The 20,496-nt window shown below is 41.6% G+C and overlaps 1 protein-coding gene across 3 annotated transcripts in view; it reads left to right on the forward strand.

Annotated features, from left to right (window-relative positions):
* The window catches only part of PGR (progesterone receptor), a 106,784-nt gene that overhangs the window by 42,413 nt on the left and 43,875 nt on the right, over positions 1–20,496 (forward strand). For all 3 annotated transcript variants that reach the window (XM_089512777.1, XM_089512779.1, XM_089512778.1), the window contains exon 3: positions 2,970–3,086. In XM_089512777.1, the coding sequence (XP_089368903.1) occupies positions 2,970–3,086 (117 nt within the window). The remainder of the gene's footprint in view (positions 1–2,969; positions 3,087–20,496) is intronic.

Raw genomic sequence — 20,496 nt, forward strand, 5'->3', positions numbered from 1 at the left:
ATGATTATTCCTGAGCCTTTAGCCTGGAGGACACTTGGTAGCTTATGCTGCTTCTAGTCTTACAAAAAGACTCAATGAAACTGAGTTACATTAGTTTAAGGCTTTACTGTAGAGATAATCTTAATGATTTCTATTTGTATTAGGTCAGGAAGCCAGTATGGTGTAGTAGTTTGAGTGTTAGGCCTGGGCTACTGCCACACTGCATAAATAAAGTAGTTTGACACCACTTTAACCTTCCTGACTCAATGCTATGGAATACTGGGATTTGTAGTTTGGTGGGGCACCTGAACTCTCTGACAGGGAAGGCTAAATATCTCACAAAATTACAAATCCCAGAATTCTATCTCACTGAACCAGGGAAGTTAAAGTTTGTGTCAAACTGCTTTTTTTCTGCAATGTGGCAGCAACCTAAGACTCTGCAAGACCAAGGTTCAAATCCCCCTGCTCAGTCATGGAAACCTAGAGGGTGACTCTTAGCCTCAGACAAAGGCAATGGCAAACCATCTCAGAACAAATTTTGCCAAGAAAACTCTGTGAAAGGTTCATCTTAGGGCTGCCATAAGTCAGAAATTACTTGTAGGCATGGAACAGCAAAATGTGTACTATGTAGGAGTCTCTGAGCCCGAACAACAGTTTGTGATATTAGGAAGTGAGATACAGGTTACATGTGTATTATATATATATATATATATATATATATATATATATATATTACACATCTGTGTCGGTCTGTGTAGACCTCCACAAAAGATTTTTGGGTGACACAGGGCTGCAGAGGGGACAGAAGGGATGGTAAATGAACCTCCATTATACTAGTGGTCATGTGCTAGCGTCCAATTGGATATAAACCAATATATGCCATATACTAATGTCCTTTCGAAAACCAGCATGGTGTAGTGGTTTGAGTGTTGGATTATGACTCTGGAGACCAGGATTCAATTGCCTGCTCAGCCATGAAACTCACTGGGTGACCTTGGGCAAGTCACAGGCTCTCAGCCTCAGGGATGACATTGGCAAACCTCCTCCAAACAAATCTTGCCAGGAAAAGGTTTGCCTTGCAGTCAGAAACATCTTGACAGCACACAACAGCAACTTCCTTTCACTTTGGCAATTTGGTTGAAAAGGTGCAAAAGGGATAAGAATGAAAACATTGGAGAATCAGAATGATTAGGGACATGATGATTAGAGAGGAAGATGTGTGCTTGGAAATCTGGCATGGAGAGTATTTTCTTGTGTTTCATACATCTCCCTCTCTGTTTTTTTAACAACTTCTTTTTAAAGCCTGAAGCTTTGGCAGTAAAGCAGAAATGGATCTTTGGCAGCCATCATTTTACCCTTTCCAGAGCGCATCTGGTAATGACACTCCCTGAGTTCAGTGGATTTTGCTTTAGAGTATGGTTGCATAAGAACATTTTATAATAGCTGTGCTGACTGGGGGTGATGGGATTTGTAATTCAATCCATCTGGAGGGTAGCAGGTTGGGAAAAGGTGTTCTTAATTATGGAATTTAGTCAGTGGGACTGGCTTTAGAATAAGCATGGGAAGGACGGTTTCACTGTGTTATTTGAGACTGGGTGGTTTGGAGTACCATTACTGTTGTTGTTGTTGTTGTTATTGTTATTATTATTATTATTCTTTATTTATATAGTGCTGTACATTTACACAGTGCTGTACATACAATCTTTTTAATTAGATGGTACCTTGTGGATCTTTCAGCCCGGTACAGACCACTTTTTGCTTCCTCGTGGAGCAAAAAGAACCCACAAAAAGCGGGTACTTTTTGCAGTACGATATTGACGCTGCAGTGAGCCAATGGCACACTCGTGACATCAGTATTATGCCGTGATGTGCAGGCACTAAGCGTCCGTCATGTCAAAATGGCAGCGTCCATCTCTACAGTCCACTGCCATTTTGATGTACGGAATACGTGCTAGGGTTGCGGGACATCTGTAAGCAACGCCCTGAGGCAACCCTTGCATGTCATCAAGACGTGCGTCGAGGCCCATTTGTACCGGGCTTTTGTTACATATGTTTCTTTTTGCATGTGTGTGAAAGTTTGAATATTCCTCCCCTTCACAAAAGAAACAGAGAGAAGAATATTTGCACATTTTCTTGAGAAAAAATTACCTACGCACTTTGAGACAATACTGCAATATTGGGAGAGGGTGTTTTTCTGCCAAAAAAAAAAAAAAATGTTTGGGAGCAAAAAAATAGTTCAGATTTTTTTTTGCAAAGAAGTCACACATGGAGGGAGGGAATCACTGAAATATGCAGAAAAAGACTGGTGTGAAAGAGAATAAAAGAAATGAAAATCTACCATGCCAAATTTGGGATGGGTGCAGTATCTTACTGCTATCCCTCTTAAAATGAACAGCTTGATACAACTCCAGTGCTGATAATCTTGATACTGAATATGGTGTGAACTGACCTATTGGTATGTGTTATGTTCGTTTAAACTTCCTATATGCTTTTAGGTGTTTTGTCCTTCAGTTAATACAATATTGTTAATGTATTATAATGATTATTTCCTTTGTGTACCAGTTTGATCACAGTGCATTATGGACAACACAAAAGCTGACTATTGACTATTTGAATCGAGTCACTATCCAAATAAGCTGTGACTGTTTCAAAAGAACTAGTCCATGGAAAGGTTACTTGTTTGGACTGCAACTCCCTGGATCCCTCAGTCAGTAACCATGCTGGATAGGGGATTGTGGGAGCTGTAGTCCAAAAAGGATCTTTTCTAAACTCTAGTTTATTTCCCATGAATATCAAGGGGATTAAGAAATTTCTAATTTTGGCTGGATAATTCTTCAATTTATTTATTTTTATTTATTTCAAAGATTTATATCCCACCTTTCTCCCACAGTGGGATTCAAGGCAGGAAATTCTGGTTATCCGTTGAAGCTACAGTTGAGATTGCTTCATGGTATAGTAATCTCTTCTCTTTCCCCTTTACTTTCTTACAGGTCAACATAACTATTTATGTGCTGGACGGAATGACTGCATAGTAGATAAAATTCGTCGGAAGAACTGTCCTGCATGTCGCTTGAGGAAATGCTGTCAAGCTGGCATGGTACTTGGAGGTGGGCACCTTTCAGAAAGTGGATTAATAAGGATTAAAGGTTAGATAGTAGGGGAAAAATACTTCAGGATCCACTGGTTCATAAGTCAGAGGAGATGTGTGAGTTTTGTGTTGTTAGGGTAGAACAAGAATGGGAAAGTGCATCCTATGGCCATTTACAACCCCCAGATCATATTTGGGTTCCTTCTACTTTGCACAATTTGGGTGGAGAGATGGTGGACATGTGGCCTCCAACATCCCTGCGGGAACCAGTGTCACTTCTTAACCCCTGACTAGTTGCCCACCCCAGGCTAGGATTTTATTGGGGCACTATAGCAATGCAACTTATAGTTGCACAAAAGGTTGTGTCTTTTTGACCTTGTGTAAGGAACAATCGAAGACCTCTTTACAGAAATGGTTTCCTGGTGGCAGATCTCTCATTTCTCTTTCCCATGACCAAGATTGCCACTGTTTGGTCTACAGGGTGGACCAGATCTCAACAGGCTCTTTGACAAAGAATACAACAATTATTTTCATGGCTCATGTCTTGCATTAAGTTTGTCACAGTGTCAGACACTTTATGTGACACAAGTTCCATTGTTACATCATTCAAGCCAGCCAAACATGGTGTGAATTAAAACAACAAGGGGACATGTTGTTGTTTTTTGGTTATTTCAGTCCTTATTGAGTTTAATGGCCTGATGCTCAGCATGAGCCTCATTAGTACAACAAGAAAATTCATACTTTTTTAATCCTGTGATCACTTCTTCATGAGCCTAAGTCTTTGGAGGGAGTGGGTATTCTGTCAGTTACATGAATCATCTAAATATTGCTGCTCTGATTGAACTGAAATGAATATAGACTAAAAACTATACGGTTTTCCCACTTTTTCCATAACAATTTGAAGTCAGGATAGGATGTCATGATTTGGGTGCAGAGAAATTAATTCCAGTAGCTGTCCCAAAAGGGTGGGCTGGAGGCATCTGGTTTTACTCTGGAGGGATGCTGCAGCAGCTGAACTGTGCGGCATCCCTCCACCCCAAAAAGAACCTGGAAAAAACAGGTTCTTTTTAAGGCACCCAGCGCACGTCACGTGAGCACCATTGTTGCACCAGTGACATAAGTGACGCATAGCGACATCTGTACGGTGCACGTCGCTTACGTCATCATGGCGGTGCCCGTGTGGACGGAACGTTGCCATGATTCTGCCGCCAGTACACGCTAGGTGTCGGGAGCATGTGGTTACTGCACACTCCTGAACCCCTAGTATAGGCGGCAGCACGCCACTTTTGGCCCCAGGCCATAATTTGCTTTTTATTTTAAATGCATCTCTCCTCCCCATTTCTCTTCTTTTCTTTCCCTTTCCAATCCTCTGCAGCACATTGTGAGGTTATATTGGGGAATGTGTAGAGTGGGGTGGAAATACCTTCATTCTGGTGATGGGAACTATTATATTGAGGAGAGAGGTTAACTGATTCTAACCATAAATTTCTCCTTGTTGAAGGGAGTGGTGGGAAGGAATATGCAGCATTTTTACAGTTGATTATCTGTATTTGGGGCTAAGTCCTGTTATATTCCCCATGATATTCTTGCAAAGAAACTAGTAAAATGTGGCCTAGACAGTGCTACTGTTAGATGGATTTGTAATTGGCTGACTGAGGCAAGGTCATACTGCCCCTTTGGGGTGGCCTGCACCCACCCCTTTTAGCTCTGGGTTGGGAGCAGGGTAGCCTCACCGGCAGCCCTGTGGCTCCAATCCAGAGTTTTTCTGGACCACGGAGTAACGGCAAAATGCCACTTCTCTGTGGCATGGAAAAGGGGTGTCGTTGGGGCTTCATGCCCCTGGACACCCCGGGAGCCGCAGCCATGGGAGAAAGGGACCGCTTGGCCCCTTTCTCCTTGGCGTCATTCCCGCAGCCGTTTGGTGGCTGCAGAAACGAGGCGCATGCTCAGAAGGAGCTCCTGGGGCAGCGCAGAGACATCATGCATGTGCCATGGCATTTGGATGCAGCGTGTGTGTGATGTAATCATGGCAGCCCCCATGTAGATGAGAGGCCGCCATGATTACAGCACCACCATATATTAGGGTTGCGGGGCATGCAGACGTGCCGCCCCCGGGCAACCCTAGTACATGGCCAGGCCGACGCAAAGCCTGGCGGTGCCATAATCATGGCTGATGGTGATCACACCTGACTAAACCCAAAGGGTGCTCCCCAGTGGTTTTTCTTCATCCTGGAGAGAGGTGACTAGAGAAGTGCCACAGTGACTTGGATGAAGGAATAGGGAGCATGCTGATTAAATTTGCAGATGATACCAAACTGGGAGGGGTTGCTAATTTCCCAGAGGACAGGATTGAAATTCAAAATGACTTTGACAGATTAGAGGGTTAAAGCTAACAAGATGAATTTCAACAAGGAGAAATGTAAGGTACTACATTTGTCAAAAAAAAAAAAATGAAATGTACAGATTTGGGATGGGAGACACTTGGCTAAACAGCAGTCCATATGAAAGTGATCTAGGAGTAGACCACAAGCTGAACATGAGTTGGCGGCGTGATGCAGCAGCCCACAATGGCAATGTGATTCTTCATTGCATCAACAGGAGTATAGTGTCTAGATCAATGGAAATGATTGTACCACTGTATTCTGCTTTGGTCAGGCCTCACCTCGAATACTGTGTCCAGTTCTGGGCACCTCAGTTCAGCAAAGATGCTGAGAATCTAGAGTGTGTCCAGGGAGGGCAATCAAAATGATGAAAAGTCTGAAAACCATGCCCTATGAGGAGTGGCTTAGGGAGCTGGGAATCCTTAGCCTGATGAAAAGAAAGTTAATAGGGAACATGATGGTCATGTTGAAATATTTGGAAGGATGTCATATCAAAGAGGAAGAGGCTTATTTTCCACCGCTCGAGAGACTAGGACAAGGAGCAATGGATTCAAACTACAGGAAAAGAGATTCTACCTAAATCTCAGGAGGAATGTGAAGTCAAAGGCTTTCATGTTCCAAACACGAATCAAGAAACATGAGAGACACTGCAGACTGGGTTAGTCAGAAGCATCAGCAGTAGCAGAACATGTTATAAACCATCCTGGGCATAAAATGCTATTGGAAAACAATGAAATTCTGGACCATGCCAACAGCTATTAGATCAGAATTCATAGGGAAGCCATTGAAATCTACAAACACCAAGACAACTTCAACAGGAAAGAAGAAGCCCTTAAAGTTAGCAAAGTTTGGCTACCAGTCCTGAAAAACACTAAAATCAAGACCCAGCAAAATGCAAATAAAAATCACCCAGGGTCAGACAATGATCACTAAACAGATACTAATCCTCTTTGCATATCCTCCCACTCTGAGGTCTTGCCATTCAACAACAGAACAATAAACAGATTAACATGGAAATCACTCCTCCCTATGTAGGGTCACATAGTATACTCCACTCTCTTCCATGCTAGCATTCTCTGAAGATGCCAGCCAAAGATGCTGGCAAAACATTAGGAATAAACTTCTAGAACATGGCCACATAGCTCGAAAAAACCCACAAAAATCTCAGGAGGAACTTCTTAATGGTCAGAGCTTTTTGACAGTGAAATATGCTGCCTGGGAGAGTGGTGGAGTCTCCATCCTTGGAGTTTTGTTTTTGTTTTTTTTTTAAAAAAAAAAACAGCAGCTGGATTGCCATCTGTCAGGAGTGCTTAGATTGTGTGTACCTGTATGGCAGGAGGTTGGACTGGATGGCCCTTGTGGTATCTTCCAACTCTATGAAGATTTTCATACCAGCACTTAAGTACTCGTAAATCGCTGCTGAAACATTGAGAAAGTACACATATTTGAAAGCCTGATGCGCTTCCTCAATGTCAGGGAATCATTGGCTCCTCTCCAGCATCACTGAATCATTTGGGGAGAGGGCATTTCCTCTGAATGCAAAGTTTCCATTCAGATTCAGTGACATTGAGGAAACACACCAGGCTTTCACACACACGTTCTTTCTCAATGTTTAGGGGTGATTTACCAGCACATACCCCACAGTAAGCACTGGTATGAAAATCATCTATGATGCTATGATTCTATGTTTGGTGGGGGCTTGTTTTCTAACAGGCGTAACCCCTTAGAATTAACAAAAAAAAAAAAAAAATAAGATCTGGCAAATCTCCTTTGCAGCAAGAAATGAAGCTGGGGTGGACTTTTGGAGACTGAAGTAATGAGGCTTGTTGTTATTGTTGGTGTGTGCCTTCAAGTTATTTTCGATTTATGGCAACTTTCTTAGCAAGATTTGTTCAGAGGTTTTTTTTTTGCTTGTGGCCAAGCTCATGCAGTGGGTTTCCATGGCTGAGTGGGGATTTGAACCCTAGTATCCTCAGCCATGGTTCAATGCTCAAACCACTATACCACACTGGCTTATCCCCAAGTTAATAAGCCACTAATATTCTATTAGCTCTTGGCAGGATTACTTTTATTCAGGCTTTAATTGCACTGATTCATGTAAGTGACATGAAAGTGATTCTTCAGATCTGTGGTCTCCTGTTATTTTCCAAAGATGAGGACAGATAATTTAAAACTGGCATTCAGTTGATAGGAAGTGGATATTGCTAGACAGCAAGAGGCTATTGTAGTGTGAGAAGACCACAAAAGAACATTTTTGTTTTTACTTTAATCCAGGTTCTAGGCACAGGTGCCATTTTACAAGTTGGAATGCTATTCTGTTAGATTGTTACTTGAGGCTGCATCTGCACTGAAGAAATAAGACAGTTTGATATTACTTTACTACCATGGGCGAGTGCTATGGAATTCTGGGATTTGTAGTTGGGGGGTGCCAGAGCTTTCTGAGAGAGAAAGCTAAATATCTTGCAAAACTACAAATCCCAGAATTCCATAGCATTGAGCAAGGGACCTTAAAGTGGTGTCAAACTGCTTTATTTTTGCAGCGCAGACAAGGCTTTGCATACATTCCTGGAACAATAAGAAATAAAAACATTTATTTGCTCACTTTTTTGTTTATTCCCCCCCCTTATAAACTGTGCTGACTCCTTTAAGAAGTGGTTTGGCTCCTATTTCAGTTAACAAAAGGAAATTATCTGCTTTGTTATATGATTATTAGGATATGGTTCTCAAATCCTGTGTCCAGGGTTCTACAAATGCACGTGTCAGTATATCATCATCATCACCACAATCATTATCATCTTAGTTTCACAAACTGTCAGTGTACCTGAGTAGAGTTTTGGATCGTCATTGATTTGGATTCTATCCAGGAATGTAGAGGTGCCATAAAATAATGTGGTGCATTCCAAGTAGTGTCATTTTTTTGTTTTGTGATTCTGGTGATTTCATTCAGATGTTTTGTCAATCCATTTGGAACTGGCTGTAGTGATGATGTTGATTATGATGATGAAACACATCTTCCTTGCTCCTTTCCAAGTTGTTTAATGGGCATGTGATAGTGCCCCTTTTGTACCAAGTCTTGGAGAAGCATGGAAGTTTGCTGTTTTTCTGAGCATTTCTGAATTCTGCACAAGTTTTGGAAGATTCCTTGATCAGGAGGTTTACTGTTTGTCTTCACACTTGGAAGAAGGGAAGTGGAATCTGCATGCCTTTGCACTGAACATGGGAGAGACCCTGCATAATAAGAATTGTCCACTATCCCTTCACACAGTGCAGAGCTGGTTTGAAGGCCAGATGCAAGTTTCTACAGTTGTGCTGGAAGTGCTATCCTCACATAGCTTGGAGAAGTTACTCAGCATCAGAGAACCTTGACATTGGAGTACCTGATGTACTTGGAATACCTTGACACTAGCACTTAAAAAATATTTAAAGCATTTCTCTATCATTCCCTCTTTCCACCAGGGCCCCCAAGGCATTTTATATATATATATATATATATATATATATATATATGAAAACAGTTAGAAACAGGTTAAAATAATTTCTTTAAAATAATTTTAAAGCTAAAGAGTTAAATCAACCATCAGTCACCCCTAGTTTTAAGTATTGAAGGAAAACAATAGTCTTAGTTACCTCTAAGGCCATGTCTACACTGTGGGTTAATGCAGTTTGACACTACTTTAACTGCCATGGCTTAATGCTGGGATTTTTTGTTTGTTGTGGCACCAGAGTACTCCTGGACTCATCTTTACAGTTATCATCACATGTGGATATGATGGCCAGGAGTGCATGGTACCAACTTTGGTTGATATGCCAACAGCATCTCTACCTGGACCAAAAGGACATTGAAGCAGTAGTACATGCACTGATAGTCTCTCATCTAGATTTCTGTAATGCGCTCTATATGGGGCTACCTTTATAGCAAGGCAGCCAGAGTGGTCACTGGAACATCTAGGTCAGACCATATAACAACCATATTAAAATCTCTTCGTTGGCTGCCAATCAGCTTCTGGGTGGAGTACAAAGTGTTGGTTATTACCTTTAAAGCCCTACACAGCTTGGGCCTGAGTTATTTGAGGGAACACCTCTCCCTACACAATCTGGCTCACACTCTCAGAACATCCGGGAAGAATTTATTAGAGCATGTAAAGACCAGGTTAACAACAACTTCCCACAGAATATTCACTGCCATAGCCCCTAAATTGTGGAATGGCTTGGCAGAGGAGATCTGTCTCATCACCACCTTAGATGCCTTTAAGAAGGCACTTAAGACAGATCTCTTCCAGCAGGTGTATCCACCCAATCTGTTATAAGAGAGTAAAAAATGTTCCACCTCCATTTGCAATGGTATATATTTTAGATGACGATTTAGGCTCCGTTCCCACTCGCCCATTTGCCCTGGATAGAACTGGGCAGACCCGGGTCCCCTCCTCTCGAATCTGCTCGGAAACAAGTGCCCACTATCTTTTACCTCGATCGGGGCAATTTACCCCTCAGAAGTTCACATTTGCAGTACTGGTTTAAAATGAAGCCTCCTTTGTTGTCAATCAAATTCACTTCCACTTTCGTCAAAGGTGATGTTTCCTACAGCCATTGGCCAATGGAATGGGTGCTTCTCCCCTCCTTTTTTTTAAAAAAAACAAAAAAACCTGGCAGCAGTTTGCACAAATTCTGTCAACTTGTCAAATTTAAAAACTTCCAGGTGTATGTGTATGTGTTGTGTGTATATGGGTCATTACAGATTATGGCAACCCTAAAAAGACCCCATCTTGGGGTTTTCTTGGCAAGATTAGTTCTGAGGAGATTTGCCATTGCCTTTCCCCTGAGGCTGAGAGAGAGTGACTCCCCCAAAGTCATGGGTTTCTACATGCCAGCCCCTAGCCTCTCTTTCGCTTCCAGCCCAATCATACCTTGCCTCCCCCCCCATGCCGTCCTCTTCCCGTCACAATAATAATAATAATAATAATAATAATAATAGTAATAATTCCTCACTCCAGAATGCCATCTCTGCATCCTCTTGCTTTGCTTTCCCTCTGACTGCGACCCCAGAATGCCTTTACATATGTAGAAAAAGCATTCACATATTGTATCAATTTCCCAAATTGAAAGGGAAACATTTGTAACATTCGCATTGTAGTATTCGCATATTACAGACACAAAAAATAATTTTTTAAAAAAAGCCTCTTGCAAAGTGAGGTGCCGTGCCGGCAGCAAGCAGAAAGGGAAATTTAGCACAAGCACACACATTATATCAATATGTATATGTATCAACCTATAGAACTATTTGCATAGTCTGTCAAAAATAAAAATTTCAAAGAGAGAGAGAGAGAGAGAAAGCTGCCTGCGAGAGGGGAGGCATGTTCCGCCATCTGCCCTCCTCTGACCTAATTCCCTCCCCTGAACTTGACCCTTCGTCCTGTTCCTTCCTTCCTCCTCCTCCTCCTCCTCTGCCCCGATGAAGGGGAGGCATGTTCTGCCCTCTGCCCTCCTCCCTCCCTGAACTTGACCCAAACATGACCGGGCCCAAGTTCACAATTGCCGGGACCTGGTTTTTCTCAAATGTTACAGGTAAAACTCCATTTTTGCCCCTCAATGGGTGTGCAAACCTCGAATTCGGGTGTTAAAAAATGAGGGCCAATATGAACTTCCCACTTTTAATCCCGTTTCTGAACTGGAGTAAAAGGTAGTCTGAATGGCCCCTAGTCAATGCATTGTATTGGCAGTGGTGTTACTGTTTTACTGAGTGTATTTCATAAGATACTGTAGCTTTTATTGTTGTAATGTTGTTTTTATTGTTGTAATCCCACCTCGATCCGCAGGGAGAGGTGGGAAATATAAATTATTATTATTATTATTATTATTATTATTATTATTATTATTATTAGAGTACTCTGACAGAGATGGCTAAATAATCTCACAAAACTACACATCTCAGAATTCCATAACACTGAGCCATAGAAATTAAAGTGGTATCAAACAGCATTAATTCTGCAGTGTAGATGCAGCCGAAGGCGCTCAGAAGGAATGGAGCCACCTTTACTTCCCTTGGGGAAGGATTCCAGAGTCAATGAATGATGATGATGATGGTGATGATTTTGGGACTACAGCTCTTAGATTCCCCAAGTCTGAAAGTACTATAACAGTTGAGACCTACAACTACAAGCCTGTGCATGTCTACTCAAATGTAAGCACCTTTGCATTCATTGTAAAATACTCTCATTAGTGAGATGCAACCTGACTTGCCTGTTTAAATCACCAGATGTACCACTGGGTGCCTGTCCCCTCCCCATGTTTGTTGGCCCGTCAAGTGGGTGTGTCTTTATTCATCCTGACTGTCCTACAGCAACTGAATATTAATTAAAATTATGGGGGAAAAGAGGATCCTGGAACCATATCTGGTGAGAACAAGAAGCCTGGCTAGAGATGTATTTTCTTAATCTTACACCAAAGCACAGTTACTCTTGTGTGTGTGTGTGTGTGGGGGGGGGGGTGTTACGGGGACTGAATCAATCAACCAGTGTTTGAACTCAGCATTATGTTAGATCTGCCCATGCAATAATAAAGTGAAATTTTCATTGTGAGTAGATAGTTTATCCTTTTTAAAAAATCTTAATCTGTTTTTAAAAGGCAGTGCCTTTTCTTTTCTGAGATTGCCCCTGAGCTATTCTTGATGGTAATTATTAAAGCATTAAGTGCACTCAGCAACATGTATTTACAGAATTAGAATTCTAGATAGTATCCTTTATTATACCCCTGCTTCATTGTAACAAAGCCTAACAACGTGCCTAAGAATTTGTACAAATATGACTGGCCCTCTCCTCCCCTTGTTTCTTTTGTGTGAAATATTGGATTCCAGGTTCTCCAGGCAAGGGAACTGTCTTCTTTTACTGTGTAAAACGTTATTCGTGTGTTGGTGTTGTGTGATAATGAAGGTAATGATAGTGATTCATCTATTTTATGTATTCTTATGAGTTGCTTTTATATTCTGCCCTTCCTCCAACAAGCTCAAGGCAGCCTAAATGGCTGTCCTTCTCCACATTTTCTCTTCACAACAACCCTATGAGGTAGGTCAGCCTGAGAGTGAAGCCTTTAATCACCTGAACACATGTAGGGTTAAAACTGAGCATCGAGATGTAAGCACTTGCATAAGTTCACCCCACATCTACAAGTACCTGGATCTAATTACAGTGGGCTCTCCACATTTGTGGGGTTAGGGGCACAGGACCCCTGTGAAAGCAGAAAACTGCAGATAAAAAACACTGTCTCTTTTTATCTGAGATAAAACCTGTCTAGGAATCTCTAGGTCCTCCAGTGCAACTCTGTGGTCATCATCTGCCAGATGCTGAACATATTCACGCTGGAGGACCTACAAATGTCAATAGAAGTGTCAGTTTGACTCTATGGTCAACCTCCAGTGAGTTGCTATGGAGGACCTAGAGATTACTAGAGATAACATATTAATCAAATCTGCAGATAATCAAATCCACACATGTTAAAGCTGTGAATGTGGAGTGCTGACTGTAGACGTTTTCAAATTAAATATGAAGGTCTGGAGAGAGTCCTATAACTGCATTCTATTGAATGTGGCTACAACATTCCCATGAACGAGAAACCTGATAACATTGGGCTCCTGCTCATGAGAACTTTATAGTGACACCCAGGGTATCATTACACTATACAATATTGCTTTGATTCTACTTTAATTGCCAGGATTCCTACCTTGTGGTTTTGGGAGGCGGTATTTACATTTACACTAAACTACCAACGCCAGGAGTCCATAAGAAGTTGTCGAGTGGAATCATAGCTCTATAATCATGTACTATGATATAATCCTCAGCTAGTCATCACTGCATAATACTCTTCAATACACAGCTTTTTGGGGAAATTAAGGCACCGGGCTCAGTGGCATCCCTAGGGTTGGTGACAGCCAGTGCGGTCACTTATGAGGGTGTGACTTCCAGGGGGCAGGACTTCTGACGGACTTCCAGGGCACATGGGAGTGTGCTGTTATACAGTTGTAGAGCCAGTGTGGCCTAGTGGTTTGAGTGTTGGATTAGGACTCCAGGAGACTAGGGTTCAAATCCACACTTGGCTATGGAAACCATAGCAAGTTACACTGTCTCTACATCTGAGAAAAGCAACCCCTTCTGAATAAATCTTGCCAATAAAAGTTTAGGATAGGGTTATCATAAAAGGTAAGTCTCTCTTTATTGCTTTTGGCCAATGGCCATTGCAAAAATCAAAATCGTATTACAATACACACAAAATTTGCATAAAAACAGTATACAACAGATTGTACTAAATAGCGAAAGTTTAACATTGACAGTTGTGGATAACTTGGAAAACATATATTAATATATTAAGATTCACAGTTGGGCCCTTTAAAATCAAATTATCCCCATTACTGGAAACAGCAATCTCTGCTATGTATTTCTCCCTAGTCTTTTTGGCAGCAAGAGCAAACAACGCTACACACCAGGTCACATATTTATCTGTGTCCATAAGGAGGTTAAGGCGGGTTATACACCACCATTAAAGTACGGAGTCAGTCCGTACTAGGGTTAGGAAGGTGCGGTGCTTCTGCACGCCCCTAACCCTAGTATGGACCGAGTCCGTACAAAATGGCGGCTCCCCTTCCACATGGGGGCCGCCATGACGCCATCACGACTGCGCCGCCTCTATATGGGGCGACGCGGACGTGACGTCATCGGTCTGTGCCAGGGCGCTTAGTGCACCCTTTCCGTGGACCAGGAAGGAGCTCCATTTCGGAGCTCCTTCCTGGTTTGCGGCGCCGCTTTGCACCGCTGGGCGCAGCCTTCAGATGGCTGTGCCCAGCGAAGCAAGGGAGAAAGGGGTGAAGCGGCCCCTTTCTCCTCCTCCCCACCGCCGCGGGGTGTCCTTGGGGCTTGAAGCCCCAAGGACACCCTTTTTCAGGCTGTGGGGAAGCGGCGTTTTGCCGCTTCCCCGCAGCCTGAAAAGCGGCGGATCGGGGCCTTAGCGGCTGCCGTTCTGGCCGCTGAGGCCCCGATACACCGGGGAAAGGGGCGGGTACAGCCCGCCCCAAATGGGCGGTCTGTAACCCGCCTAAAGTCATAAATCATAAAATGGATTTGACACAAAGAAACAACACAGCTGGCATGGTGTAGTTACATGTTGGACTAGGACTCCAAGAGATTGGGTTCAAACTCCTACTCAGGCATGGAATCCCACTTGGTGACTTTGGGCAAGTCATACTCTCAGCTTCAGAGGAAGGCAATGACAAATCTCTCATTAAATCTTCCTAAGAAAACCTTAGGAGAGGGTCACCATTGTTCAACATCAACTTTAAGCATGTAACAACGTCCGGACGTCGCACACCAGAAGTGGCGCCGCGAGTGCACGCCTCGCACTTTGCGGCGCCTCTTCCGGAGCCCAGGAAGAAGTGCCATTTTGGTGCTTCTTTGTTGTTGCGCCCGGGAACCGCGCGGTTTGGCGGCTGCGGTTCCCGGACGCAGCCAACGGCAGTGGTGCAAGACCGCCCGTTTTGGGCAGTCTGTAACGTGCCATAGATAAGTTTAGGGAGGCAGATTGTCCCCCCCCTCCCACTTTCTTGTAATTTTGGCAGGAAAATGTGCAAAGCCATTTTTTAATGCCATATCTTAAAAGAATGAATTAACTTTTAAATGCACATTCATTTTTCTACTTACTGATTTGAAGTTCAGTTTATAAGGATAATGCAGTTTTCATATGGGACAATTAATCACTGTTCAATGAGTGCATGAAATTAATACTTAATTTCAAATGTGCATTTAATTGACTGTAAATGTAATTATTGAGCTGTACGATGTAAAGCATTAGAAAAAGCAATTTTACTAACTAGATTTCATATCCCAAATGATTAACATATTTTCATATGTTACATGTGCTTAAAATTTCAATCCAGTCACAATATATGCAAATTACAGTGGGTGAAAGAAAATGAAAACTAGATTTTATAAAAGAGGTAGCTAAAATCTTCCTTTCAGTCGGTTTAAATTATGAGTTAATAATGCACACAGCAGTCTTGCTGACTGTGAATCATTATATTGTTGTTAGAGGAAATTACAGCAGTTCTGAAAAGAGAAAAGAACAGTGGTATATTTATATGTTTAAAACATTTCTCTTTCAGACAAGGTACGTTAATAAGTTTCACAGCAAGTGAATCGTTGTTGCATGTTCCATATTTTGAAGAAGCAGTGACAGGAAATTTTGTATAGAACAAGAGACAGTATGGAGCATCATCAGCAATAAAATTGATTCCTTATTCTGTACAAGTAATTTACAGCCCAATCTAGTGCATTCTATACAGAAGTGAAGTCCACTCAGTTCAGTTGGAGCTGCTCTCAGGCAAGTATTTATAGCATGTTAACAGTACAATTCCATTCATGCTTACTTCTAAGTCCCATTGTGTTAAATAACTAATTTTTGAGTATACATGTATAAGATTGTAACTGTTAATGTGGATCAACAATCCTTTAGCCTGCCTTTAAGTATCCTTTTGTTTTCCTGTGGGTGCTGTGTAAGCTTAAGCAGAACTGTACCCATCTCCAAAAATGGCACTCACATGCTCAAGCCATGCATAACCAGAAAGTGGAGCTGCACCAGTTAGTGCCACATCACTAGCAATGTTTGTCACAAGAGAATCTTTACATGTGCAAACAGGAAGGCACAAAGTTTTGTGTTGCTGGGAACTTTAATTGCATAAATTTCCGGTACACAGGAAATCATTGCATGTTCAGCTTGTAGATGTAAAGATTTTCCTGCTAAAGATATCCACTTCAGGGATAGCTGATAGCTTTTCTGCCAAGCACATTGTGAATCTGCTCAGTACTTTAGTCCAAGCTTTAAAGAGCTATCCAAGGGTGCATCAACACTGGAGAAATAATGCAGTTCAGCACCACTTTTAAGTGGTGTAGCTCCGTCATATGGAATCCTAGGATTTGTAGTGTAGATGCACCCAAGGTTTGAATGAAAACCCAGAGTGGATTCAACTGCACATCAGTTGTCACTGGACTCATAGAATCATAGAATCTTAGAACTGGAAGAGGCCACAAGGGCCATCCAGGAAAGCAAACCATCTGTAAACACAGATGCTTTGTAGGGTGGCAGAGCAGATCTAATTGGAAAACCCACTTATGGACTGACTAAATGTAGGAGCATAATTTCTGAACAGGGCTGCTGGCAAAGGGGAAAGTGCTTAACCTTCATAAGCTCTACTCTGTGTAAACACCTTTTCTCCTCCTCATAATTCACCTGATTGAGGGTGCAGGCTAGTGGCTGTTTGGGGGGAAAAAGTCTTAAAATGGAAGAAGATGTGTCCTGTGCAAATTAATCTGAACAATTTAGGGAAAGTTAAATTACTTAAATTTGATGAGAGCTGTAGTGCTAGGGATTTAAATCCTTTATTATTTTGGAAGCAACTGCAAATAATTGCAGTGGTTTTCTCCCTGCTGTTGGAGGATATCAGTATTGCTCCAAAGTATTATCTCCATATTCATACGTCCTAAAGTGTTATGAAAGAATTATTCTGTCCAAAAAAGAGGCAGTTTTTGTATAATAAATTGTTTTCTGTGCAAAAACACCCCATGTTTTCTTCACAGAATAACTCCACTGAACAAAATTGGTATATTTGAACACCAGGAGAAAATTGCACAGAATTCTCACTGCTCTATTGTTCTTGTCAGGGGATTCACTGACTGTTGGGAAATGTTTTTGTTTTTTGCCCTGGAAATGAATAATCACAAATAAATTTTTCATGCCTAGTGTTAAGCATTTTACATTCTTTTTGCACCATTTCCTTTTTCTTTCTTTAGGGAAAAAGTGTTTAAATGGCACAGCATAGTAGTGGCCTTCTGCCTTTCTTTCCCAAGAAACGTCTGCTGCTGTCACCTTGCTACAAAATGTTTTAGAAACAAAGGAGTGAGAGAAAGTGGGAATAGGGCGAAAAAAAGTGAGACCTCTGACTATCATGATAAGCCTTCCCAACAATACCTGGGGTTGAATTCTCAGGCAGCTGGTGGATCCGCCATAGTGGAGCAGGCAAAACTTGGTGAAATTCAGAAAGGCTTCACCAGTCCCATAGCAGCAGATCCAGTGGCAAACCCCAGATGAATGGAAGCATCCAAATTTATTATTTATTTATTATGAAGAAAATTTCTGTTTACCACTCTCTTACTCCAGGCTCTATGGATTTTTTCAATATATAGAACACCCCCCACCCCCACCCCCCCCAATTTTAGGATAAAACAACAGCCAGCCTAATATCTCTTCTTTTCTATCTTCATATTCACTTTGCAGTCCAGCCCTGTATCATGCATCATTGCTAAAGACTCAGAATTTTCTACCTCACTTCCCATCCTGTTTTACTGATCTAACTCTTAATTAGAGAAATTGTCTTTGGCATTGTAATCATCCCAATTGTCCCATCACATGTGCATATCTAAACCAGCCTAATTTTTGCGTATCAATTCTTTAAGCTCCTCCTCCTTCTCCTTCAGAAAGCCTAATGCTGTGTGCCTTCAAGTCATTTCTGATTTATGGTGATCCTATCATGGGTTCTTCTTGGCAAGTTTCTTCAGAGGGGGCTTGCCATTGCCATCTTTTGAGGCTGAAAGAGCGTGACTTGCCAAGGTCACCCAGTGGGTGTACAAAACCCTAAACCCATAGATAAATTGTTCTATTTCACCTTTCAACACTTCCCAGATTCTTTCACTTAGCATGGCCAGTGTTCACCATCACATGGACATAATCACCTTGTGTGTGTACATGGATGATGGAGAGTAATATGGGAAAGGTTGCACTTTTTTAGTGCTTCCAAAACAAGAAGCCAAAGTTCTCCATTATCTTTGATCTACCGGAGTATCATGTTTTGGTATTAGCTGAGAAGCAGGACAGGCTTCAGGGGGAAAATTCATTTTCCCATCTGACAACAAGAATGATTTGAAACCCATAGCATTTATGGAAGCTTCCTAGCAGGAGGCTCTGAAAATAACCCTCATATTTCAAAGTAGAAGTTTGTGGAAGAAAGAATTGAATTAGTGAGATGCTTAGCCATAAGGATTCTCAGTCGGGGTTTCTTTTACAGCAGATATTGACTTGTTTTGGGGAAGATATTGCCATTCAGCAACTTTGGAGGTGTTATGCTGTTCTAAGGAAATTACATTTATTGAGCTGACATAGCAGTTGGCACCCACTTTCCTGAAATCTGCTTGTTGATATGCCAAGTTTTTCAGATTGATTTCCAAGACTACACGGAAGCTATCTGGGTGTGCTATATGGGTGTGGCTTTCTATGAAAATGACTCTGAGCTTCAAAGGCAGGGTACCAGTTCAATAAAAGAAATAAGATGTTATCTTCAGTTTGTGCCTAGTTACCAATTGGCATAGTTACTGTGCGGCATCTGAGTCATACGTGTCTCACAACATGGGCCAGTGCTTTCTGTTCCTCCAGTCTTGATGATCATAAACAGACCTCAAGTGCTCTAGAGAACTGGGAATTACTGGTTTTAACCCTAACACCAAACTGTACGACTGGTAGATTTTTTTTAAAAAAAGAAAATAATGAGAATAATAATATTTACCTCCCATCATTGCTTTATGTAGCTCCTAGTAACATGCATACAGTTTCCTTTTTTATAACCACAGCAACTCTGTGAGATAGGTTAGACTATAAGCCAAGGATGGGAATTATGAGATAGCCAACAACTATCAGGTCAGAAAGCACAGGGAAGTCATTGAAATCCATAAACACCTGGACAACTTCAACAGGAAAGAAGAAACCCCGAAAGTAAACAAGGTCTGGCTAGCAGTCCTGAAAAACACTAAAACCAAAACCCAGCAAATGCAAATGAAAACCACCCATGGTGAGGGGGGTTTCCTATTAGACAATGGATCATTGATTAAATAGATACCCTGAGGCCTAGCCATCCAACAACAGAATAATACACAAATTAACATGTAAATCACTTCCTCTCAACCAACAGTATATATAACCCACTTTCTTCCATGTCTGCATTCTCTGAAGATGCCAGCCACAGCTTCTGGCTAAACATCAGGAATAAACTCTACTAGAACATAGCCTCATATTCTGAAAAAAACCACAAACAACTATGGATGCCAGCTGTGAAAGCCTTCAACTTCATAATTATGTGATTCTTCAGATGCTGTTTAACTGCATTTTCCAGTATTCCTTGCATTTGACTGTGGTGGCTAACCTTACCGGGAATTGCAGACCAAAAAACATCTAAAAGTCTGTACAATATCCACCTATGGGATAAATAAGAGAACTTAACTCATGTTCACGTACTGAACTTCATTACAGATATGGGAACTGCTGGTAGCATAGATAACTTCATTCCAGATTCAGGTGCATGTTGTTGTTATTTGTAGTCCATCATATCCCCAAATTGCAACTCACAACAATTTAAAAAATTGTTAAAAATCCACAAAACACAGAAGTTGAAACACAATTAAATAGTCAGAAAAAAATAAAACCCAAGTTAAAACATATTATTAACATACCCACACAATAATTAGCAATATCCAGATTGGCCTTATATCACCACTCATCAAATGCCTGCCAGAAAAGAAATTAGCTTACTTGCTAATTAGCTTACTTGCTGTTCACCGCTATGATCTTTGGAATAGCGGTATATAAATAAAACAAATTATTAATTAAATTATTAAATGTCTTTGTTGTCTGTGAAAAGAAAGTAGGGAGGGTGCTAGTCTAACCTCTCTGGGAATGGAGTTCCAGATCCTAGGGGCAGCCACTGAGAAGGTCCTTTCACATGTTCCCACCAGATGTACTGTGAGGAGGGTGGGACAGAGAGAAGGGCCTCCCTAACAGATCTCAGAACACAGGCTGTTTTATAAGGGAGAGTATGGTCCTTCAATAACCTGGACTTTCAAATAACCTGGACGTGTATGACTTTAAAAGTCACAATCAGCATTTTGCATACTCTGCACTAGTCCTTGTTTGACTTTGCTATTGCTGTTACTGTAGATACAGTATGTATGCCACCACCACCACTACCTC

Source organism: Sceloporus occidentalis, unplaced genomic scaffold (genome assembly GCF_023333645.1).
Source record: "Sceloporus occidentalis isolate IW3139 unplaced genomic scaffold, rSceOcc1.0.p SCAF_2, whole genome shotgun sequence".
NCBI lineage: Eukaryota > Metazoa > Chordata > Lepidosauria > Squamata > Phrynosomatidae > Sceloporus > Sceloporus occidentalis.